General features: G+C 45.0%; 1 protein-coding gene across 1 annotated transcript in view; it reads left to right on the top strand.

The window, feature by feature from the left end:
* Nucleotides 1-26,144, top strand: part of LOC306951489 (vascular endothelial growth factor receptor kdr-like) — a gene marked incomplete at both ends in the record, with an annotated part of 114,534 nt that overhangs the window by 17,340 nt on the left and 71,050 nt on the right. Inside the window, 2 exons of the mRNA XM_079541992.1 lie at nt 12,084-12,180; nt 16,202-16,413. Coding sequence (XP_079398118.1) covers nt 12,084-12,180; nt 16,202-16,413 — 309 coding nt within the window. The remainder of the gene's footprint in view (nt 1-12,083; nt 12,181-16,201; nt 16,414-26,144) is intronic.

The raw sequence follows: 26,144 nt of genomic DNA, 5'->3' as shown, positions 1-26,144 counted from the left end.
TTGGCATAATGGTTATCTTTACTCCCAAGTAACTTAAAATTTTGCTTTTTTTTTTATATATTCCCAAAGCTGCTTACATCCTGTGACCTTGCACTGAAGTTCAAATGAAATGCCTCACAATCTTCCAAAATACTGTCTTTACTCTTATGGCTCCTGTGTGAACCACTGCTATGCAGTTAATGCTCTGCAGTTGTTTCTACCCTAAGACCTCTTAGCCAAGGGTTTACAACTTGGCATCTGAGGATTCAGACTGAAAATTCTTTGTTTTTGTACTTTCCCTAAGAGTCTGTTTTAAACTGATACAAACATTTCAGCATCTTAAGAGTGCAACAAAATAGTCAGCTTCCCTTTCCAGCTGGAAAACAAGCATGTTTCTCTGAATGAAAGCACTGCATGTTGTTGGCTAGACTAGTGTCTGGTCTCATCCTGGCCTGGTCATACAGATCCAGGCATCTGCATGAATTTATTACATGTTCAGAAAAAGGTACAAATAAAAAACACCATTACTTGACTGTGCAATACGTGCTGTGTGTGTGGATTCAGAATGGAAGGAACCTTACTGTCTGTGTGTTTCCATTATTCCTTCATCTCCAGCCTTAGGACGCCACCCTACCTGAATCCAGGTGGTGAGGTTTCACTTTCATTCAGTGCTCAGTTTTCATGATTCCCTTTTCTCTCAGTCATTTTCATACAGTTCTGTACGTCTAATCACAAGAGTAGGCAGGAGAGAAGTCCAAGAAAGAGGAGCTGCTTTCTTCATGTAGTGGCACCTAAAGTCATATTTGTCAATTTTGTTAGCTGTCCAGCACAAGAACTAATTTTATTCTCCAAAGGCCAACTGCACATTTTGTCTATAGGAAGTACAGTGAACTCTTGGGCTGAAAGATGAAAATCTTAGGAAAAGAAAACTTCAGAGTTTATTTCTGCTCTATTTGAGATCAATAGTGAAAACATTTGGAGTTTGGAGTTTAATAACAAAATAGATTTACAGTAGAAAAGCAAAATTTGGTGACAAAATCTGGTGCTAAATGCAGGAGGGGTTCTCCAGCCAGGTTGGTGCTTCTGGTCACAGCCAGCCAGCCGTGCCATCCCTGAAATGCATGTGTAGGATGCTGGAGGCACCATGTTGCTTGGTGGAATCAAGCCTTTGAATCTGTATCTTCCACTACCAGGGGCTGCCTTAAATATCTGGCTATTTTTAGATGAGTCTTTCTCTGCTGCTGCTTTTCATAATTAAAAAAAGGAAGAAAAAAGAAAAAAAAAGAAAAAAAAACAACCTCTGAAGGATTTTTGTTTTATCCCTATGAACAACAGGAATTAAAATAAATAAATAGATCTTAAATATTTAGACACGAAGAGAGAAGAATTTCCTGCCCAGCTTTTGCTGAATGGCGTAGGTGGCTTTAATGCAAACGGGGTCTGCTCCTGGGCACCCAGCATGTTTTCTTTTCCTCAAAGTGTCTGTGGTGAAGCACCTTTGAAAGCAGGATCCCGAAAAGCAAACATAAGATTGCTGTGTAGTCATCTCCCCTGTGCCATACCTCCTTCTGAGCTGCTGCACCCAGCCAGCCTGTCCGAAAGGGGACTGCTGAGTGGAGGGGCTGAGCAGCAGGGATGTAGTCAGCACCAGGGCAGCAAGGTGGTGTGCTTGAGGTGTGTGACCCCTACAAAGCCCATGAAGTAAAGCAGAAATCAGGATTTGGCATTAGAAAAACAGGTTTATTCCTGGGCATCCCGCCTTGTAGATCCCCACCAGCTGCCTCTCCCCAGGCTGCAGTTCCTCTGGCCTTCACAGGGTGTGTGAGCTGATTCAGAAAGCAGCGGTGGACAGAAGAAGGGATCTTTGTCAACAGGCAGCCATGCTATGCAGACTCGGTAAATATGCGCAGTGCTAATTCGAAGCAGATCTCTGCATTGCCACAAGCAGAATTCCTCCAAAGGCTGCCATCAAAAACATTATGTCACAGCTGTGGAGAAGCCCAGCAAACAGGGGAGAAGTTGGGGTCACATCAGGGTAGCGGTGCGGTGGCGGCTGCAGGGAAGCGAAGCCCCGATCCACAGCCTGGTGGAGTTTGTCATTAAGAAGGACTTCAGAAATGCTTTGCAGCCAATTCCTTGGGTCTGATTGAATCTTTCCAGCTTACTGCAAACCAGTGACGAAACAAGCTTCTAGACCTAGTTAGGCCAAACTGCACAGGGAGGTTGCAGGTGAGAGATAACGTAACATTGCCCGGGGCTGCAGAACTGTAACTGGGACTGCGAGGCTTTGTAAGCACATCGATAGGTTCTCTCTCCCCATCTCAAGCAAACAGCTTTTATCTCATCTCCCAAAATAGCAACCTCCCACCCTTCAAAACAAACAAACAAAGAAAGAAAATGTCTTGAGACAGGCACACAAAGCCGACAGAAGTGGAACGCAGAGCTGATAGAAAACAGACTCCAGTGTCAAGTCCAAAGTTGGTCTCAGCCCATTTCTTCTTAAGAAACTGAGAAAACAGAGCGATTACCTGCCAAGCAGATTTTACTGTCACTTAGCATTTGCACTTCTCTGACACATGTGAGCCTGGCAATTTGATGGAATGTGTTGCGGTTCAGTGCAGTGCGACAGTTGGGTTGATCTTGGGAGGCTCTGGCTCATTTAATTCTTGATTTATAGCTCAAGGAAAACTGATAAGGCAACACTAGCTGGGTGTGTGCTTCTGTTCTGCTTCACTATGGCCATCCACCTTCCCCATTCCAATTGAAGCTCCTATCTTTTGACCTCCTTTGCCCTGCTCCTTCTGCAGGTCAGTGATTCATCACACAGGAGGACACAGATGTTCTATACCAGGAAGTGTTTCCACACAAATTGATATTTTTCCTAGAAAAGAGGGCTGGCTGATGGAGAGGAGGAATTTACCACCCCGCAAATGCTTGAGAATACTTATTACCCTGTTCCCACTGGGGTTTGTGGGATGCTGCATGCATGACCCACTGACACGCAGGGAGCAGGGCTCACTGCCACATTCACACTGCGGCTTCAAGCTGGAAGCCTTGGGGCAAGTGGCCCGAGATGAGACACGGTCTTTCTGAACAACCAATGTAGGAACATTGGGTGGCAGTAGGCAGACAGCTTGCTTCGTGTCAACACTAGGATTTAACCATGGATCATGGACAGAGGTTGTTTAGGAAACCGTCCTCTTATTCAGCAGATCCTCATCCACGCTCCTCTCTCTTGCATTTCTTAGAAAACAGCCGTTGTCTCCTTCTGAGGTTTGGTTTATCAACAGTTGAGACCAGAGCCAAAAACGCCTGCTCTGCCTTTCAGTCCCAGCAGTGATGAGGTAGTACCAAAGCAATTTGTGAAGGAAAGAAACCTGCTCTGTTCTCAGCAGGAGAGAGTGGCCCTAATACTACCCTAAATGTGACAGCTGAAGCGCTCAGAGATTGCTTCATGTAGGTCACTAGCAAATGTTTTCTGAAGGACATCTCCTAGCACTTCATCTTCTCTAATTTTAAATATTCCTAAAGATAGGGCTGGCATCATTGCTTCCTCTGGGAGATGAACTGCACAGGCTGATATAACTCAACCTTTGGAAGATTTTCTTTTCTCTCCCAGACTCTTACTGCTTTCAGCAGTGAAAGCAGATAAACAACTGCCCTTGGTATCAGATCTCCTGTGGTTCCAATCCTTCCTGTTAAGCCCTCTGAATTACCAAAGTTTAATTACTGTAGCATCTGAAGGTCCCATTTGCAGTGTGCAAGAAGGCAGTATCAAATCTATGGAGGGGCTTCTGGTCTTCAGGTTTAGACAACGTGGCAAATAACAGCATTCGAAAAGTAACTAATAGTGATTTAAACCACACGGAAATTTTGCTTGAGATATGCAAACTGTTCTCAACAGTGTTGAGACAAAGTTAGCTCAGTAATCATCCCTGACACCTGAGGTTGTTTTACGATACAAAGCTGAGATTTAAATTCAAATATTTAGTATCCTTACTGTTCCCATCTGTACTTTCAGACTATTGATCCTTGACTGAGCATTAAGGGAAAATGATATTCTAAAACATTAACTTGCAACCAGTAAGTAAGCCCAGGCTTTCTTGAAAACAAACATCTCTGCAGCACTGAAATATTTTGTCTTAGTTGGAGATGAGCCACAAGCATAGATGTAGAGATGAGTTTCCTTATGTACTGGCTGAAGGCAGATGTAGAAGCTGATGGCAGAGACCTTACAATGCATTCAAAGAAACAAACCTTTTGCTAAACTGAAATTTAACGTAACTTGTCTTTCCCTCTGGCCGTTTTAATGTCTCTCTAGGGTATTTATGTACACTCTTCCAGACTCTTTCACTTAGGGTTTTATTGTCAAAGGAGTAGGCTGACTTATAGTACAAAATTTTAATTTACTCAGTAGTTTGAAATACTGTTGCATGTTAATTGATGTATAGCTCTAGCAGTATGCTTTGGTGTCTGTACTACCAGATAACAGAACAGGACTTTAACATGTTTGAAACCAGCATAACTTCATTGACTTCTTGCAAAAATATTCATCACTGCTGGTCTCTGATATTAGCAACTTTTAAGGCAACCTAAGGGAAATTCCTCCTTAGTATTCTGTGTTGCTGGCCTGGAGCCTGACCTCTACTGGCAGTTGGGATGAATCATGAGCTGGTGCACGTGTGGGTTATTAAATCCCTTCTAAACATGGAACTAAAGGCAATGTACTGCCTTTAGAGAAGGCAGAGAAATCAACCACACCACATTCTCCCTGCCTGATGCCTTGCAAACAGACTGAGCTGCATGCAGCTGTAGTATTGCTGTGGTACACCATGTCCACTTGCAGGAAGTGCTACCACAGTACAGGAAGCGCTGTATGCATCCTCCGGTCTGCTGAGAGATGTGCAGTAATGGTGGGATTAACAAGTGAAAAAAATATGCATGACCATATCATACCCACACCTAAATTACTGGCCTTTTTTTTGATCTGATGGTTATTGGCAATGCCGTAGAAAAATATTAGAAAGTTACAAAATAGTGCAGTAGAGAAGACTTTCTACCAGTGCTCTAAATTTTAAAGAAGTCCATTCTCTTTAATAGAATATCTAGTTTCAAGGACTTAGCTCTTATCTTGGATATAGGCAGCACCTTTATGGTGGGTTAGAAGGCTAGTGTAAAAACTGGATAGGAACAAGAGAGAAATCATTGCTTGCATCAGTAGAGATTTACTGCTTGGTTTTTCATTAGAGGTCCTGGCTCAAATCAAGATAGATTTAAATAGTGACTGATTCTTTCTGCACACATGAGCAGGTTGGGGAATAGTTCTTGGAATGGAGTCAGCACAACAACTGCTTTCATTATTTGCAGCTGTGCAAAACAAGTAAGTCTGAAAGAAATATAGAGGTGCCAGATTCGATCCCATTGATGTGTGAGGGAACGCGACGTTTAGTGCTGCGCTATAGACACACGTGAAGTCTGTGAATTACTGCTGTTGACTTTTCAGCCTTACATGTCACCTTTGATAAATGAGCTAATCTGCTGATAGCTACTCAAAATAATAAAGTAATTTAATTAAAAGTGTTTTTAAATTTTCCTTCTATAACGTGAACTTTTTAAGTAAGTGCTCACTGCATACAAATTACCCTCTTTAGAGCAATTCTCACTAGACTGAAGAGAATTGAGTGTAGAGTTTTGACAAGCTGGAGTCATAACTTGATCCACACTTTACTGTATGTAGCTATGAAGAAGTGTTGAGTTGATATGCGATAAAAATGATTTGTCCATCCATACACAGATACGCTCCCAGGAGCTCACCTGCAGTAAAAGTTCTGAGCTGACACAGTGACACAGGGAATGTGAAGACAGATCAGGACAGTCTTCTACTTTCTCATTTTCCTACCCAGTGGTCTGGAGAAAGGAGAGAAATCTGGGCCAGAATCACTTCCAGAGAAATGCAAACTCGTATCTGAAGAGAGAGTAGCAGCTTTGAGTCCTCTGGGAGAAGGCGAAGGGCAGGCAGGAGGTGAGCGTGGTGGGCTGCTGTCTGTGCTGGCTCCTCCTGCTCACAGCCTGCAGGATGTGCTGCCTCCTCAGGATGGGCAAGTTAGGGAAGAATGAAAGCTATTTCTGTAGCTCCAATGAGGCAATCCAGTCTGGGAATCATTGGGAACACTTGCATCTGCAGCCCTAAAGCATTTATCAGGAAAGGCAAGGACAGTTTCATACCTCACATATTTTGTTATTTTTTTCCTGAAGTCTTTAGCACATAGCATGGTCTCATTTGTGTGAGTGTGCCTCTCTCCCACCATGTCTGCATACTTGCTAACCATGGAGACGTGCCAGGTCTTCTCTTTCCCAGAGGAATTGCCATAATTCAGATCATGAAATAACAACATTCCCAGCCTTTTCTCCATCAACACGAGATTACTGCATTTCCTAAATACTTTAAATTGTGCCTGAGTGCATGGCAGATGATTGCAGATGTTGCCACCTCCTTTCCCAGATCTCATGTTTATTTTAGGGCTGTAGATCTAAGTTCTGGGCTTGTCATGCAGTTACAAAGAAAGGACATGCCCCTCCATAACTCAGCATAAGCCCAAGGCAGTGATATCTCTGTCAGTCTTTGGGACTCCATACTCTGTGAAATCAGAGGGAGAACAATAGCCCTGATTAATGAGCTGCTGCCACCAAAGACCAAACAGTCTTGACCTGGAGTTGCTTTCTGTGGCCTTTTTCCATAAATCTGCAACTGATATGGCGATCCGTATCATGGAAAGCCAAGCACGTGGCATTGCAAGCTCAGGGAGTTGCCTTTGAGCAGGTGTAGCAGAACTGAAAAGGCTGTGTTTTGATTTCCAACAGAGTCAAGTTCCTGTTAATTAACACCGTGGTTTCTAACCATCAGCACACAAAGCAATCAGGTGGCCTTGCTGAAGCATTTCTGCTGATTACAGAAGGAAACCAGAGTGACCCTGTGCCACTTGATCAGGAAATGCTTATACATCCAGTTGTGAGGAAAAGTTGTGGGAACAAATCCCAAGAGAAGGGCCAATGCCTTATCTTATCTTTAAACACTTACTCTACTTTGTGGTTGTTCTCACTGTGCTGGGCTAGATGTCTCCTCCACTCAAGACTAATGATCAGATTTTCTGTTGTTGTCACTAGGACACTTACAGCCCCTGAAATGAATGTGGATTCTGAATAAAGACCTAATAAACACACCAAATATTGCAAGTGATACCATACTGCTATCAGTACCATCCTTTCCTCTCTTTTCATAGAGAACGACCTTCAGATAAATCTGAAAATGATTACAGGCCATTGGTTTAAAAACACGCAGCGCCTCACTGAATCCTTGAACCTTCTAATTCTAGTGAGAGTAGGATTTCCTTGGGGAAATCCTCATGAAAATGCAAAACTGGCACCTGTCCGCTTTCCAGATGTGCTCGTGCTGCGATGAAGCACCCTGGCACCTGAGGAAAGCACACTGTCGCTTGGTGTCATTCAGTGCTGCAAACACAAGGCTGCCTGGGGAGACTGAGCTATCATCAGTGCTTCCCTGGGAGGCAGCTCATCATCTACATGACTGATGAGTGCCTTATTATTGTGAGCAGGGCCATGCGTGCTGTTCTTAGAGCCCCCAGTGACCCCACAGAACACTTTCAGAGCACAGAGGGTGCTCCTGATCTTAACTTTCAGAAACACTCCAAGGTAAGCATGGCTTACAGAAGTGTTCCCAACCTGTTGCCGGCAACAAAAAAAGCTTTTTAAATACTGTGTATGTATCTCTCCTTTGCCTACCAAAATCAGCTCTAAAGCTGTGACTTCCAGTCCTTCCTAATGAGACTTGATGTGTCCTAGGGCCCAGATCTGTGCATAAGAGTGACTTTACACACATGAATGGTCCCCGGAGTTCAGTCATGTGCAAAAAACTATTTGTGTGCCCAGTGCTCATGGGCCCTGGTCTAACCTGCTTCACTTAGCTGTCAGCACAGCAGGCTGCGCTTCGCCTGGCAATCATTTTTTTTGTCATCTGATGCAGAGGTTCGGTGCTCGTTGTTCCTGCTCTGTCAGTTTTCCCATCGTCTGTGTGCCACAGTGCCCAAAAGAGGCATGTGGATTTGTTAATCAGATATCATATCGACGTTAGCTGTCACTGCGTGTGATACCTAGGTACACTCAATCTCACAAGCATTTGTGAGTGCTCTTTTTGGCATAGCTAGTGGGTAGTTACAGTGCCTAAAGGATGCTCTAAGGTAGACTGTTACAATAAGATGCAGAGACTAAAAATAGTTTTTATCCGTGCTCACCCATGTCCCTAGCATGAACAATCAGGCATTTGCTTAGTGTGGGAGGGATGTCCCTCAGCCAAGTGGGACCGAGAGAGACATCTGACAGAGGTGAAGGAGGTCACACGTTGTCCTGTGCCTGGGGATCCTCCCAGGCTTCATGTTGGCTGGGCTACAAAATCAGATTGTCCCAGGAAAAGCAGTTTTCAATATACTTTTCTTCCCTGGACAATGTATCAGTCAACCTTTCACATTTCCCTCCCAGGGACCTGTGCAGTTCTGCTGTGTTTGAGGTTTTCTGCTCTTAACAACAGCAGAATGTTAAACTGGCAGTAGGAACAAGATCTTGGAAACAGAAGCTGTGAGTGGGACCCAGGGCGGAGGGTCTGCCCAGGCTCAGGGCTCTTCATCTTCCTAGATGATGCACTATGCTTGCCTTGCTTTAACCAGCTTGCTTTGGCAACCAGGAATCAAGAGCAGGAATCTAATATCATAGCTACGCATCAGTCCCCATAAAGAACATACCTGACCCTTGACTTAAAGAGGGAATGCTGGGCAAAGACCTATGTACACCTTTGCAATATGGAATAGTCTCTTTCCTGATTTCACAGCATTATTGCTCTAGCATTGCATGGCAAACGACATTGGAAGTCTAAGGAAGGATGCTGCACACTGTCAGCTTCATGAAGAGAATGGCAGGGTCAGCCATGGCACTGGTGCTTTGTAGCTAGCTGTGAAAATTTTTGGTTTCTGAGAAGACAGTTAATGATTGAAGCCATAAAACATAAGTGAAATGCAGTAAAATGGTGAATATTCATGGAACATTCTGAGAGGGAAAAGCACTCTATCCAAGCCCCAAATTTGCCTCCAAAATTGAAATCCAGCTCTGAAGGGAGCAGCGGAGGCTGAACATTTTGTGAAGCCTCGCCTTGCCAGTTCCAGCTCTGCTCACCCAGCACAGCACAACCTCTGCCAGCACTGCTTGCTTGGTTTAGCCCTGCAATGTTTTTCTTTCAATCCACTCAGCTTTGGCTCAGGCATGCCAGTAATGGGCACACACTGTGTTTATAAAAGCCCTCTGTCACCTGGCAGCAGCGACCCAGTGTGTGTGTGGCAGAGGAATTTTGTCCTTCTGTCCTCCGTGGGGTAGAAATGCACTGAAATTACACTTTGCTTATTCTTTTCTTCAGCTCCAGAAGCCAAAATAAACTTCAGGAAAGAAGTACCTCAGATGTATAAACAGAATAACTGAAAAATACTTTTCCTTCTTTTATCAAAAACAGTCTCAAGAGCTGTAAGAGCCCAAGGACTGCGTTAAGCTCCCATCACAGCAGTGCCCACTGCCCCAGACCCCTCCAGCACTTGCAGACCTGGCAGAAGCCAGGCCTGTTCAAAGGACAGCTTGAGATGCCAGCTTAGCCCCCATAAGTCCTAGGAACAATTGACAGCACCAGAGGAACCAAAGAAAGGATTAGTCAGAACCCCAGGATTTTCTAAGTCGGAGCAGGCCTGGCCCCACAGTCATCAGAGTGTGAACAGCCCAGAGCGGATTGGGATTGCAGCTGTGTCCTGTAAAAGCTACACAGGACTGGAAGAACCCTCAGCTAGCTAATTCAATGACACTTGCCAAACATTTTCAAATCTGTGTTGGCCATTTTTGGGATTGTCTGTGTATAATACATACTGAACCTCATCCCATGCTTCATGCAAACAGGGTGCTTCCAGAATACAAAGAGGACTCAGATTCAAGAGCAAAGATGTACTTGCCAGAGTAGTCTCCTCCTGTGTAGTTTGCCTTATTTTTTAATTCCAGTTGCTTCTTTGCTAATCATGATGCTACACCTTGTACAGGTCATCCTAAAGGTGTTTAGGAACAGCTGCACTTCTTAAAGCACCAGGGAACAGCAGGGCTGGGACCCTATAACCCTGTCGAGCATCCACTGCATCACGTGCATGTAACAGCAGTTTGTAGGTAGGACCATGCTACACACAGCTGCACTGGGGGGAGTTTTCCTGGCCAGACTCCACAAGTTTTTTTTATTCTTATTATTTCTTATGTTCTTACTCTTTCTATATTCTTATTCATCAATTTATTCCTTACTCTGCAAAACACATTAGAGAGAGCTACAGTGTCAACAGTTATGTAAAACTGGGGGTGGAGAAGTCTCTGCAGAGGCCAGGGCTGATGTGAAGCCTCAGCTGAAGGTCTGTAGGGAGGCTCAGTGTGCTCTTGGAGGGAGCTGAGCAACATGTGGGCTGGGCAGGATGCCTTTGGGGAGGCTCTGGAACCATGTGATGAGCTGACCTCCACTGAGCCTCTGATGGGAGTCTGAGTGGCTCCTGGAAGAAACCAGGCTCTCTGAAGCGGGAGTGATTCACTGTCCATGCTGAGAGAATATACCAAGCTAAGAGAATTTTACTTGAATCCAGCAAAGAAGAGATCAGAGGAGATGGGAGGTGGAAGGTGGAAGGGAAGAAAATCACTGTTTCATCCAGTTGAAAAGTTAAACCCTTATGTTTCTTTTTTGTTAGATATGTTATCTTCACTATTCTGCTGAGTATAATGCCTCTCTTATAAGCCCAGCTATAGATTTCTGGCTTATCAAGTTCAAGGCAAAGGAGAAGATGTAGATTTGAAGAGCAGGAGGGAAAAGAAAATATAAAGCTTTAATGTCAGACCTTTGTAAATTGAGATACTTATCTAAGCCTGTTTTCTCCTCTCCTTGATTATGTTACTTTGAATTTGGACAAGGAAACCAGCCTGGCCTGCCTCACTTCTGCTTCTTCTCAGTTTCACTTTCTGAAAACAATATCGCCCTAGATGTACACTCAGATAGGGGTCTCATTTAGGGCAGTTTCAGCACTCTGCAGCCAGCTGTCAGGAGTGCTCAGAGCGTGGTGGCTGTGGATTCAGCCCCAGAGCAGCATCACGGCTCCCCTGCACAGTTCCCCTGTGTGGCTCAGCTGCTGACAGTGCCATGGGTCCAGGCTCACAAGCTGCCCCCCTTCAAACAGCTGTCTGCAAGGGGCTGGGCATATCTCATCACATTCAGTGCTTGTATCTGCCTTTGGAAGGGTGGCTGTCCTGAAGGCCTTCCTTGTGCCAAGAGATGATGACGATTATGATGAGAGCAGCCTTGACACTGCTGTCAGTAAAGACCACTGTCACTCTTGAGCTGACGGACCTCATGACACTGACACTGGGGACGGTGGCTCAGACACTTCTGCAGATTTGCCTTACAGAGTATACAGCCCAACGGCCTCAAAGGAAGCAGCTTGCCACTTAGTTCAAAGGCACTATTTGTGAACATTGCTTTGGAAAACAGTGGGCTTTTAATTTGCATTTAATGCAGCAGATGCTTCACAGTTGAGAATCAAAGAGTTGCTTCCCAGAATTACTGTTTTATTAACTGAAAAGTAATATACGACCTCGTACATCAGATTGTTTCCCAGACTGATTCTTTCCAGTTCTGTATGTAAAATTCTTTTGAAATTAATCTGTTGTCCTGAAACTGTAGTAACCCAGTAACACAGCCAGCTCTAAAGAAAAGCAGGAAGACTATGAGCAGAAATGCAGGTGTTCGGTGTTAAAAAGAAAGGGGTGAATAAGGGGAAGAAAAACAAACAGAGGGGATCTCAGTGGGCACCATGCAACTCTGTGCTCAAGTGAATTGCATCAGTATAAATTAAAGCCCTGTGTGGGCCCCCAAATTAGGAACTATTTACAAAACAAAAAGCTTTCCTCGGCTGTATTGTGCATGTTCTAACCATGGTGAATAGCCTGCCTAACAATTATTTCTTCTTTATTTGGGTCAGGTCTTGCTGAGGACAAATTTTTTGAGAAACCAGTGCTGAGCATTGCAAAAGACCACATTGTCATCTTACCAGGAGAAGTTCTAACAATAAAATGCAGGTAAGGATTGCTCCAGCAGTGCTGGATGCCCTCGGTTGTACTGATTACCTTGCGCAGCACGGCTTCTGGGCAGGGGGGAGCAAAGATTGCTGGACAGCCACGATCTGCAACCGGCGATGCTTTCCCTCGGGTGCATTTCAGGAGAACTTGTTGGGCTGAAACAAAGCAGAGAGAAAAGTCTTTGGTCAGCATTCGGCCCACTTCATTCCTTTTATCATAAATGAACCAAAGCAAAGTCCTGAGTCAGCACACAGCAAAGCTTATGGAAGGGGAGTGCATGCTTAAGGACATGGCTGGAAACCTTTGCCTGAAGAGATGCAGCTTTGATTCCTCTGCAGCTAAAATCACTCTTTACCCCCTGTCCATCAGTAAATGGCTATATATATATATAGTTATACATATGTATAAAGACAAAAATGTGTATATAAGCTTAAACTTCCTAACCTCAAATACTGCCTAGCCCAGAAGATGACAATTAAATAAACACCAATCTGTATGTGTATATTCAAAGACCTGACCTGTTTGAATACATATTCTTTAAGTCAGAGATAAGCAAGGATCTTAAAAACCAGACCACAGATCATGAATTCTGGCAGCAATTCAATTCTTGACATAATATATAAAAAGTAGCCATGCAAGAAACGAGCAAGACATCAGCAGTGACTTATGTGGAAATGGGGAATGCAGCTTTGTCACAGCTGGGAGAGACACAACTGAGCAATCAGTGTGAAGAGTCTGAGCTCCTTCTGCTCTGTCGGGACACAAATTAACTTGCTTGGCCATACAGAGGGTCTCTGACCGGGGTGCACGTAGGTGTTCCACTTGTTCTGAATGTGATTTAAATGGCAAATTGCTGTGAGAAGTTGCCTTTCGTTTCCTTCAGCACACATTGTAATAGAGAAGGCTGAAGGTAATCCAGACAATCACAATTTCTTTTACACATGCTACACTTTTTTACATCTTCTTGCAGAGTCTCCTTGAGTGTAGCTAGTATACTGTTGGTTTCTTGTAACCACTGAAGGCAGTGAGAAAGAACAGTGGGAAGGTGAATCTCAGCTGTAGATTATGCTGATAAATACAACCCTTCTGATTTTTTCCTGGTCTAACTAATCCAGTGTTTATAGTGAAGGGTAGATGGACTCAGTCTGTGTACATTTTTGATGTTTTCTGGAGTGTAAGGCATTTTTTTTCCTCCAAATACCTCCAGTTAGCCATGTGGCTTATGAGGTCAAAACAACCTTACAGTGGTATTTTTAGCTTAGCAAGCAGCAAGCATCATGGCAATAAAGTTTAAAGTCCTTTAAAATCTCAGTGCAGTGCTTCATAAAACATGATGTGTGGACATGAGTTGTGTGCTGCTCCAGGCCAACTGAATCAATGCTTCTCAGCAGTTCTCCATCCGCTGCCATTTTGATCAGTAGGAACTGATTTCCTCATATCACCAGATGAACGAAGAGATGAAGAAATTATCAGCACTTCAGTAGCCCTGGTTGTGATCTGAAATTGCTTTACGGATGTGAAGCAATAAACCCACCTAAGAAATGGGGAAATGCTGGCCCTGAAGGAGTTCTGCCTGCTTCCAGAGTTCAGGTCTCAGTGCAAGGAATTAGTACAGGCAGGTGGCTGCTGCAGACTCCATTAATTTGAGATTCTTGGCCAGGATTTCCTGATTTTTGGCAGCCTGACCAAAGCTGCAGCTATCGCTGTGACTCCTGTCTGCCAAATATGTGAAAATACCAAGGCAGTGGTCAAAGTCTTCATCTTCCACCTGTATAAAATGAGCAGGTGGAAAAAGTAGGTCCATGTGAGGAAGCACAGAGTTGTGAACCCCCTGATTTGCTCTGCAGAGCCGCTGCTATAGACACCAGGCTTGGTGATGCCTGTGTCCAAAGAAGAGCAACAAAACTTGGGTCTGGAAGGATGAAGGGTCTGGAGCACAAGGCTCATGAGGAGCAGCTGAGGGAACTGGGATTGTTTAGTCTGGGAAAGAGGAGGCACAGGGGAGACCTTAATGCTCTCTATGAATACCTGAAAGGAGGTTGGGGTGGGGGTTGTCTCTTCTCCAGATGACTGTGATAGGATGAAAGTAAAGGCCTCAAGTTGTGCCAGGGAAGATTCAGATTGTGTACTAGGAAATACAGCCTTCTCAGAAGGAGTCTTTAGACACTGGAATGAGCTGCTCAGGAAGGTGGTGGAATCACTGTCCCTGGAGGTGTTCAATAAGGGTAGATGTGGCACTGAGGGACGTGGTTAGCAGACAGATGAGTCAATGGTTGGACTAGATGATCTTAGTGGTCTGTTCTGACCTTAATGGTTCTATGAACATGAAGTGCCATTGTTCCTGTTTGGGACCAGGAGTCCCATTTCTTGACAGAAGTGGCTGTTACATCACTGGTGACGTTTGTAGATTGGGAAAGAGTACTGGATAAGGGATGTCTCCATAAGAAGGTATTTCCGCCCTCAGAAAGACAGGAAGTGTGACGGGTGAGGCGGGGTTGCCAAGCCCACTGTGGATCCAAGAAGCAGGGTGAGCTGCTCACCAGGAAGAACATCCACACTCTGCCCGGGGCTCTCACTCTTCTACGTGCTGGGAATAACCTCCAGACCTAGGCCCCGTTCCTCACTGTATTCAGGAAGGCGACAGAAGGACGGTCAGAATCAGAGCCACGAGGATGTTTGTTTGTCACTGGACTTGCTGGCAAGAGCATTCCCGTAGTGCACCGACTGCGCCACTGCAAAGCCACTGGCACAGAAGGGGTTCAAAGTTCTTAGCTACTGGAAATTTCACACAGCACGCTTGTTGGATACTCTGAGGACAGGCATCTTTATGGAGCAGACATGTCTAGACCGGATTTCTTCCTGGCGACACTCAGCTGGGAAAATCCAGGGGTTCTTGCTCCTTCCTCTGCTCTGCAAATGCCATTGGACCAATGGGAGTTCACCACGGTAGAAAGGGCGAGTGAGCTCCTGTCCTCTGGAATAGCATGGCCTTTCTGTAGGCATGGAAGCAAAGAATGGCCTCCTCTGTTGTGAACCCAAACCCCTTCTTCCACTGGGATCCACAGACCACCACTTTTGCCCCCCACCAGTTTCTGCACTGACCTGCAGAAAACAGTCTGCTACAAGATCACATTCTTCTTTGCATGAGCATGTGGAGCCTGTGCTAGGCTTCCTCAGAGCCCCCAGAGTTAATCCTAAGCAGGACAGAGCTGCAGGAGCTGCTATGGTATGCCTGTTGCATTTACCACAACACAACCAGCAGAACCAGGGCCTATTGCTGACCTGGAACACCAGATCTCTCTGAGTCGTTTAAAGGGTGATAAAGTGCCCCTGCTTTTTGTCAGTAAACTACACAAAATTGCATTTGACACTAGCTGTGATCATAACTAAGACACGAATGGGTGACACGGTGTGTCTATCTGCCCTGCTGGTTTTATGTGCCGAGTGCTGTGATGGGGTGAATAGAAAAAGATGCGTATTGAGTGGGTATTCTAAGATCTGTAATTGGATTAGTTGCAGACCCTTCACAAAACCGAGATCGAGTCACTGCTGATTAAACAAGAAAGGTGATGAGAAGTTACATAAATGTTCTCTCTCCATGCAGCCTTACAGTTAAAGGAAAGTATAAGTTAATTTGGCAGATAAATATGCAAATTCCTCAACTTGAAAGAAACATATAATTTTATCTGGTGCTTTCAAATGTTTGAAGTGGCTTAAACATAGCGGTAGAAAAACAAACTGGAGTTCAGGATGTCTGTTAAAATGAAAACTAAGCTTTCCTCCAGGAGTTAGCTTGCCACAGTTGCTACAATTTCTGGAATTTCCCCTGCTCTGCTGCATGAGTGTGGTGTGAGCGCCCTTAATTTCTTATGGCTGCTAATCCAAGCACCCTGCAGCCTGTATCATTCGTTTCCAAATGATAAGAGGGGGAACAGGAGGAACACTGGCAGCCGTGGGTCAGAAGGAAGCCCACGTTCTGCCTGAACCATGACCCGCTGTAACTGTGCTGTGCTGTTGGCAGGGGAGCACGGCCGGTGAGCTGGCTGCTGCGGGAGGCACAGCAGGCAGACCCCCGCGTGCACATCGGCAGCTGCCGCAACAGCAGCGGGCAGAGCTGCAGCACGCTGCTCCTCAGGAACGCCACGGCCAGCGACACCGGGTACCTCACCTGCGTTCACGACGACGCCCCATCCAGCGAGGAGCTCATGGCCAGGATTTATGTGTTTGTTAAAGGTAAGAACTTCCCTTGGTTTTGGTTTTATGCCTTTTTGTAATGTAAAATCAGTGCTACAAGAAGCAGCCCGGTTCCGATGCTTGCACAAATCCTACCTCGCCAACCCAGCACGCACAGCTGTGGCACTCTGCACAGGCTGGGATACACCTGGGTTTTCAGGCCAGATGAATTAATTCATGGGGACAGAAGTACAAGAGCCAGAAATTGGCTATCTCATTCAATTCTATCACTTGAAGACAAGGTTGTCCTGCCTATTTTTCTGTTCCAAGTTAGTGAACACTGATTTCTTTAAATGTCTTCCTTCCTTTACCTTTTAAGACCTTTTAAGGCTTTTGCTACCACAGTGCTTTTCCTGAGATTCACCCTCAGTACCCAAGTCCTCTTCCTCCCCAGGCATCAAACTCCCCGACAACAGTCTCTGCGGTTCCTGCCTCTCCTACACAGTTGTGTACTGCTTTGTCCTTCACATCTGTGGGACGTACTTAGCAAAGCCAAATGGCTGCATTATACACATTGGGTGGTTTTTTTTTTGGTGAAAAATGGCCTATTGCTCATTTCTGTTCTCTCAAGCTGCCTCTTCTATTTGCGTCAGAATCACTGGGTTCACATCTAATAACAAATGGAAAGTAAATGTAACACTGAACAACCATTTTGATAATAGGACCTTTTGTTGAAAGAATATTCCCAGAAATTGTTGATGTATTTTTCCAGTTCATTTGACGATTGATTTACTAAACTGTGAAATCATTTTGGGTCTTCCAAGCTGAGATGGTGAGTAGTCAGACAAAGGAGCTGACGTTTTGTGTCATGGCAAGGGATCGCATGAGATCTACTGGTGCTGAATGGGGTTACTGTGCAATTCTCTACAAATACTCAAGAAAATGAGTGAATTCTATTTTTCCAGTAACTGCTAAAATGTGATTCTTTGAATCCTCTTACTGAAGCAAATACTAGAGATGCAATGGGTTTGGCTAACGTGGTCTGCCCACACGACTAAATTCAATTTCGGAAGTACTGGGTGAACACACCTGTGTGATGCGTGTGGATAAGATTTTCCAGTCTCTTTATGTCTGTTGTAAATAGTCCCTTTCTGCCCTCATCCTGCTTTCCCAGCAAGTCTTCCTCTTATCGGAAAGTGGCTTTTTGGTGTTACTTGTTAGTTCCTGTAGTCACTTTTTTTCTCCCTTTCTATTTCCTTTCTCTTTTTTTTCCCCTTGTTTCTCTAAGCCCTGATTTCTTTATCCACCCTAGTTCTTGTGCTGAGCTGTTTCCTTTTCTCATTACGCACCACTCAGATGCCCTACATCCAAGATTGTTAATCCAACTCAATGCCTACACGTCAGGAAACAGTGCATTGAAAACTCAATTCTCTATCCTGATTCAGGGCCATGGCTGGCTACCCAGGACTCCATGACTCTATGGTGAGAACACGAGCAGGAAATCTTATGGATCTTTTGGGACTGCCTAAGTATATATCTTAAGAAAATATCCCAAGTTATGAAATGTTTGCTGGTGATGCACTTGGAACAGTGTCAGTCTAAAAAAAAATCACAGGATGTCCTCTTGCTAGTCTGAGAGTTCTGTGCCAATGTTCCCCTTAAAAACAGCATGGCAAGGCAGTTTGCTCTAAATCACCCTCAAAGATTCTCCCCTCTCAGAAGAGAGTTAGTGTATTTTAGAAGTTGCTGAAGGAAGCGTACAGAAAGTGAGTCAGTCCGCACCATGCACAGGTGAGCCAGTGAGCAGACGCTCTGCACCGTGTCCCCCCAAGACAGCTGCTCACCCGCAACGCAGCCCCACCACAGCACTGCAGCCCATAAGCCTGCAACTGCCTCTGGGCTCTGACCTGCCAGCCTGCAGCAGCTGCTCGGCCCTGGGGAGGTGAAGTTGTACCTCAGCGTGGATGCAGGAGGGGCTTCTCTTCCCCTGTAATTCCTGTGTGTTTGCTGAATACCAGCAGGCTGTTCTGGGGATGAGAAAGCTGTTTGTCAGCAAGAGTGTATCATGGGGCTGAGCGAGGCATTCAGAACATATCCTTTCCTTCAGTTTTTAAACATGCCCTGTTAAGGAACTTCGACATGCAGTTTCTGGGCATCCCTAAGAAACCCATCCGTTGTCTCCAAGTGAAGAAACTCGCAGCTCTTGCTGAGCACCAGAAGAAGCAGAAGCCCCAGAGCCGTCTCGGGATGTTTTGTGGAGGAGCATGGCTGGGCAGGCTGTTTGCAGCACCAAGCCAGGTGGGGTGAGAAAATGTGCAGCCAGGCCCTGAAGGCTGGAGATTCTTCTGAGGTTACAAGCCAGCATTGCCAAAAAGGGAAGGAATGGTATTTTTTTCCCTTCATTCCTGGCCTGCTGCTTGACACCAAAATGAGTACATGATTGTATCGGAAGCCCAGCTTACTGGCTATTATTTCCTGTGCTTGCTTCTGTTTTTACAGCCTCCCTGGTGGAGCTTCTAAGCTCTGCCAGAATCTGGCATGCAGCAGCACTCCCCCGTGCACTCAGGCCGTGACCCCCACACACCAGGCAGCCCATGGGGACCGAAGGCAGCGGTCAGTGCTGTGCCTCAGCTGCACTGCCAGTTTGCAGGGAGGGAGCACTCAGGACCTCAATCCTGAATCATTGTTCTCAAGGCCTTTTTTCACTTCCTGCTGCAGCTGCAAGTCCCGAGGATTGTAATTAAAAAGCAGACAATCCCCTTCTCCTGTCGCCCATCTCCTCATTGAAAATACAAAGTAGCTTGGGGATGGAGTAGAAATAATCAGGAAGTTTTTAACTGCTCATCTAATTTCAGTGCAGCTCTGAGGGAAAGGCTCTGCAGTGATAGGGGAGCGAGGCAGCCAGCTCTCTGCTCTGCCTTCTGCAATTATCCTTCCCGAGCAAATGGTCTTCCTGGGGTGCATACTCATTTATTTCAAGCTTTGGGACTCCTGAGCCCAAGGAAGGGGCAGACTCCTATCTCATGTTCCAATGCGGAGAGCCCTCTCTGCTGGGCTTCCTAGGGCATGTATAAAATTGAACATGACTCAGAGATGGAGGAAAACAGAAACAAAAAGATTTTCTCCACACCTCAGCCTAGACAGAAATCAGCCCTTGCAGCTCTCGTATTTGAAATACTGTCAGCAAACAGCTGATAGTCCCCAGGGTGTCAGCTGGAAGTGCCCTGCACCAGCCCAGTGCTACCTTGGCTTAGGCGATGATTTCCTCGCAGCCCTCAGCTCCATATAGCAGCATGGGGTTTGCTGTACTTCTCTGTACTACTCAGCTTGAGGAGCGGGAAGGAAAATGGGTTCTGTTCTGTTTTGCTCTCCTTCGTCAGCAAATTGTGCGTCCTGATTACAGTGGTAATTGGAGCCAGTCACATCTTGCAAAATATTGTCTAGAGAACTTCATCCAAGTTTCCGTGCTGTGCTTTGGTTCCTGTCCACACACACCAGTGGTCCTGCTTTGCTAGAACAGTAGTGGACATCAAGACATGGAAACAGGAGTTCAGGAACAGACATTCCCTATTACTTTTTGTGCAAGGCAAAGATCCTACTCTGCTTCTTTAAATAAATAGGGCCACGATAGGGTTGATGCTCAACAGACTACTCCAAAATCAGCGAGTCCCACCTCCTCTGACCACTGGCACCAAGCAGTATACACATGCCCAGTACATCTATGCTGGCTGCCATGCAGGGTCTGATATCATGGGGCAGAAGCTGCTCATGCCTGGTGTGGTTCACCCTTTCAACATGTCCATTGGTGAACACTGTAACACTGGCTTCCTGCTTAGGCCCAGCCAGCTGCTGGTGGTTCACATGGCAGTGGATGTATCCAAGCAGCCTGTCTTATCATAGCGTGCATCTCACTGCTCATCAGCTCCGGCAGCACGGCATCACAGGGAAGGATATGATCTCCCCCTGCTGCTGCGAAGAACAGAGAAGGCAGGAGGGACAACTGCTGCATCAGGGCTGAGTGTCACATCAGCCACAGTCCCTTCTTTATCAAATGCCACAGCCCAGAGATACGAAGCTCCATCTCCTTCATAATTCCTTGTTGAGAAGAATCTAAAGAGGATGGAAATGCATGAAAGCACCCTTCACATGACCATATTTTTGTTTCAGCATTCTTTGAAGCTGATTTCTGCCTCCTTAATTCTCTTGACAGTTCACAGAGATAATTTGACTGTGAGAAGCAGCCCTGACTTGGGCTTTGGCTTGCTCTCCAGAAGATATTACCAATGCTGGAGTCACATTTCTTCCTCCTTTCACGCTGGGGGCATCAAGACAGCCACACGTGCTGCCAGACACTCAGCTAGCTGAGACAGGCACGTGGTGTCCATCTGCTCAGCATGCATCCCAGCAGATAAGCTGGCTGTCTCAGACTGGTGGAAGGGTCTGGCTCCATATTCAGGGCCACATGGTGTGGGAATATAGGCTGCGTCAACATGCACAGCTTTCTGTGCTGTTCCTCAAATATAAAGGTCGGAATATAGGGCTGGATACAGGGAAAAAAAGAGCTGCATTCAATTCTCAATCAAGACAATCAGTATCTTCAAATCATATCCTAAACTTCCCTCCTCCACTTTCAAGTGGAGGAGCCTTGCAAGATATGATGCTAAGCAAGCAGCATTGTGTTCTGGCATGCTGTCAGTGACAGCACTTGACTTCCAGCAGCAAGATGTAATTGCCTCCTCCTTTAAACTCATACAGAATTCCTAAACAAAAGCCTGACAGACAAAATCACAAACACATTTCCCCCACTTCTTCTTTCTCACTGGTTTTCCACCCAGTAATCACGGATTGCTAAGCCTTACCCCAGCTGAGCAGCTGGCAGCAGTTAATATAGGAGATCAGTTCTTAGCAATGGGACTTCAGTAGGGGAATGTGTCCTACAAACTCTGTGTCTGCTGAAAGTCTTGTATAATGGGTAATCAGAATTTATGCATTCATCTGACACTTGAAACATAGTTTTTGCTAATGCATGGAGACTTTTTTTAAAATCCATTCTGTCTTGTTTTTTTTTTTTTTCTGCTCAGCATTGAAAGGAATTTTGCTCGCACAATTTTTGAAGTAACATTTTATAAAATAATATTTTTCTCTACAAATATTCCTGTGTTTCTAATGGCAATCTGCAAAGGAAGAATGTACTTCATTTGACCAAAACAAAATGCTTCATGTTGACTCAGAATGGCTTCTGGGGGCTTAGCAGTCACTTTTGTTTTGCCTAAAGATAAAATATTCTGCTTTCTGTTTAATCTAAACATTCCACCACTGATTCTTTTCATTTGCCTGCCAAACTGAAAAGTCCTTTATTTTCAAAGATCCAATTTCAAAACAAGATGACTTTCTAGATGTTACCTCTGCACCTGGAAGCTTCGATAGGCTACCAGGATGAATACAGCAAGTCAGGCAATTTTCTTGTAATGCCTTCCAAAATTCTGTGACCAAAGTGTCACTTAACTGATAACAATTATGAGTGTTTTGAGTGTTCTTGGCTTTGAAGAAGAAAAAACTCATGGGGTTTCATGTGAAAAAACGAACCAAAGGACCTGAGAAACTGATCCCTCAGACTTTCCAGTTACTCTATTCTTGTGAGATACTACTGAAGGAAGAAGAGAAATAGGGAGGGTGTATACTTTCACTGTGTTTTCAGCAGGAACAAAGTGAGAAGCAAAGTGCGTGGTCTGAAGACTGGACTGAGTGGTGCATGAAACATGACTGCCCTCAAAGGCCACTTAGTGTGTGTCATCTGTGAGCTCTTGGATGGTAACTGAAGGGAGAGGTGATGTTATCTCCACAGGTTTAGATGTGATACAAATGCCATGAGACAATTTGTCTTCACGATGTACGAAAGAGGAGCAGAAATGAAAAGCACCCAACGCCCTGTACGAAGTCCTGTGCACACGTCTCAGGAGGATGCTCTGAACACGCAGGGGATGTAATACTGGGAAGGAAGGATCCTGAGCGCACAGCACGCTGAGTGGAGGGGTGTAGTGCATCCCTGCCGGGCCTGGGAAGCAAGCTGTGCGCTGCCCAAGTGGCTGAGTTAGAAGGGACTCATGTCCAGCAGTAATTAATCGTGTCCTGGGCAGAAAGAGAATTTTAACATGAAGGGCTTCTCTGCCTGAAGGAAAGCCATGTTCTTGTAGGCACTTGACCTTTGAGTTGCTTTGTGCGCAGTGTGCTTGATTTTCTGCCCGCCCCCTCCCCCGCTGCCCTGCCTTCCCTCAGTTTGCTGCTGTTCCCCCCAAGCTGTGCAGGGTGAGCAGCAGCACCCGACCTGGCCGCAGTTTCCTGCAAACCTCCACTGACCTGCAGGGCCGGCCAGCCTGGGGCTGGAGGAAGGGGCCTCTGCCTCTCGATCAGTCACTCACGTGCTGCAGCTCTTGTCTTTCTTCACATATAATGAGCTTTGCAGCCTGCAGTAAATTATTCTTCTTAGTTGTCCTATGGGAATTTATGGGTGTTTTCTTATGGGTAAGATTCATAGGGCATATTACCTTCCCATCTCAGGAGGAGCAGATGTGCCAAGCTATTTTCATCAAGTGTTTCTTTGCTAAGAATTTTTTTCCTGGAGTTCAGCGCTGCTAAGAGCAGGGCTTCCAAGCCTTGCATTGCAGGACAGCACCTGCATTTTCCATGACACAGCTTTCCCAGTTTGACAGTTGAGTGCAATTGATTTCCACCATCTGGAGTCTGAGATCTTCCTTGAGGCCCAGGTTATCATTTTTAAAGGATAGTGACCCTGTCCCTTTTGTTTCAAGAAGTTCTGTCTCTCTGAGGCTTTTTTTACAGTGAGTAAACTGCCTGCTGATTAACTGACGGTGGGGAACGTGTTTGTAAAGCTGGCAGTGACACTCCCAGTGTCCAGCAGATCATTTTTCTGTGCCAGTCAGTCTGACCCATGTAAGAGTTTCATGAAGGATTCCATTTTTTTCTGAGCAAACTGTAAAAGTATCAGCTAGCACTTGATTCGTTCCCTATTCCGTATTTATTCTTTGTCATTTTGTTAAGATCCCAGGCTGAGCCACTTTAATTTGCTTATCTGTTAAATGAGCAGCCCAGCTGCCTGGGAAACACTCCTGTCCAAAGCCTCTCCTGTCCAAAGCAAGAGAAGCTGGCTCGCTCCCGCTTTCATGGCTGTTAGAGCAGCTGGAATGAAGCACCAGCAAACTGCAGGATGCACAGCTCTGCTGCTCTGCGCACTGGTCCTCTTTGGGGCTCAATAGTCCCTATAACCCAGAGCTGCTTTTTGTTGCTGATATTTGCCAAGAGATTTTAAAGCCCTATCTAGATTTTAAGTAATGTTAGGTAATGTGAAAGGCTGAATGTATATATTTTGCCTTTCGGTTCAGACAGTAGCTTGTGCTCTGGGACAGTGTAATTCTAGCAACTGTCTAGACATATGGCAATTCAGCCATACGTCAGTTCAGCCATTAGGAGTCAGTTAGGAATGAAATATAGCTTATGCAGTATAGGCTGTGAATTCATGCTTCCCTCTGAGGTGTTCTTCAGTCATTAAGCAGTGTCACGACTATGAGTATCTGTTCCATTTACAATTTAAATAACTGGATTATTTTTAGTTCTGTTGTGATGCCAAAAATTTGGCAGATGTCAGTCTTGGAGGTGAGGAGAAATGATGAAGGAGAATGGGGTTAAGGAATGGTTTGTTTTCTGTGGAGAGGAAATACTTCAGAGAAATTGTGTTATGTTTTGACTGAAGTGCTTCAATTATTGCATAATTCAGTGTTTTCCTGTGTTTTAGGATTATTTAACTTTTTTGCTTAGCTACCTTCTTTTGATTTTTTTGCTTTTTAAACAAACATTGCTGTTTGTTTTAAATAGCTGTTTTTTAAACTTTCTAACTTTCAATTTCTACACACACAGTGAAATTCCTTCTAAAAACAGTGGCACAAATATTTTAAAATTCAGCTGAAGCAATTAGTCAAAAACTGATCCAGGTTTGTGAATAGTTTAGCACCAAAAGCTCCTTTTTCATAGCAAGTCTCCTCTTGGTCTATATTCTTGTCTCATCCCTTTGTCCCAGGGCAAAGCAGTTGTTCTCTTTTTGCCCATAAGAGGAGAAATAGATACGAATGTGCTTCCCCTAACACTTTTTTGTACTCTCACTGTTCACTGGAAATGCAAATCTAGTTTCTCAGTAGATTTTTTCCTATGGCAAGTAATCCAAGGACAGGGTCTTCTTGGAAGTAAAAGGGCCTCCCGCTATTTGCATAAGCTTTAAATTTGCCTGTGAATGTATCATCACATTTGATATATTCCAAGTATGGGTTAGCTGGAGAGCAAGACCGCAGAGGCACTAAGCAGCACTAATGTTCACACACAAACATTAAACACATGTTTGCAATGTAACTCAATAGAAGAATGCAGTTGACCTGTTTGGAAACTGCAGTAGACAAACCATTCTGAGTGTAAATATTTCATATTAGTTTTAGGGGTTGGAACAAGCTACAAAGCTGTAGGCACGAGATCAGGTTTCTCAGCTGGAGGCTTGATTAGATCCAATGCCTGCCTAGCCGAAAAGTTCAGATGTGTTTCCGAAACTTCCTGAATGTGGGGAGATAAGAGGTCTGTGTTTCATTCTAATTAGTATCTCTCACAACGTTTCTTACAGTGCCTTTCCTCCACAGTACGTGTTTTTAATAGATTGATGCAGTCAGAAAAAATGAATAGCATGGAATAGAAGCTGACATGAAAAGGCACTGCTGGAAATGATAGACTTCATCCCGATTTCTGGTCTCTGTCTTCAGTTTCACTGCCTCACGTTCAGATCAGAAAGCGTGCAGCCAGAGCTCTGCAGGGCCCCTGCTGGCCCCTTATCACAGCTCCCCACGCTGAGCACTGAGCACGCAGCTCCTGTACCTGCACAGCGATCCAGGTCCTTTTGTAAAACAACTCTGGCAGTGTTGACCTTTCTGATAAGCCGTGCCACCATTTGATTCCATCATGACTGAAGCACACTTCATCTGCTAAGAACCCTATTTCCAATTCTCAGCTAAAATTAAGCTATCGAAAGTACAGAAGTCGACAGTCCCACTATCCTGCCTCAGTCCTTACTTCTCACGCTTCATGTTTTTGTGAGGAAAACTGTTCTGGGCTGTGGAGAGCACGAACTCCAACTCCACATCCAGTTTGTTCTTTGCGATTGATTCCAAGTGAGTGCACCCACACATTTCCATGGCATTCCTTAAGCAGGGACTGTTGTCATTAGCAAAGAAATGAACGCTGATATCTCCATATGAATGACCTATTCCCAGACAAGTTAACAGTCGTGGGGTAACAAAGACAAAGTGAGTGAGATAAACCACTTCTGTTTTCCTTTGCCAGTGGAGTTGTATTTTGGAATGGACAAGCAAATCCAAACCTCACACTCTGCATTCAAACTACTCTACAGGTCACCAATAAGCAGCACTGATTTCTAGCAGGAGACCAAAACTCCCAGAGCTGAGAGATGATGTGAAGAGGGATGTGCTGCCCAGCCAGTGACAAATTTTCTCTTTTCAAAGCCTAAAAGTCTCTCACCATCAAAGCTTAATTTAATGCACTTAAGTGAAATGGTGTAAACTGGCAGCTATAACATAACTGTAGCACTTCTTTGCAGTGCGTTTGACCCTTGCAACATACTTGAGTACTTCACTCCTATTTAATGACAGGTAGACCAGCACAGAATACAACTGCTCCCTGCTGCCCAAAGGGTGAACACTTGTTTTAAACAGAAAATGGAT

This window comes from Tetrao urogallus (genome assembly GCF_951394365.1).
Source record: "Tetrao urogallus genome assembly, chromosome: 13".
Taxonomy (NCBI): Eukaryota; Metazoa; Chordata; class Aves; order Galliformes; family Phasianidae; genus Tetrao; species Tetrao urogallus.
Note: the sequence above shows the minus strand (reverse complement) of the source record. Positions and strands in the feature narration are given on the sequence as shown.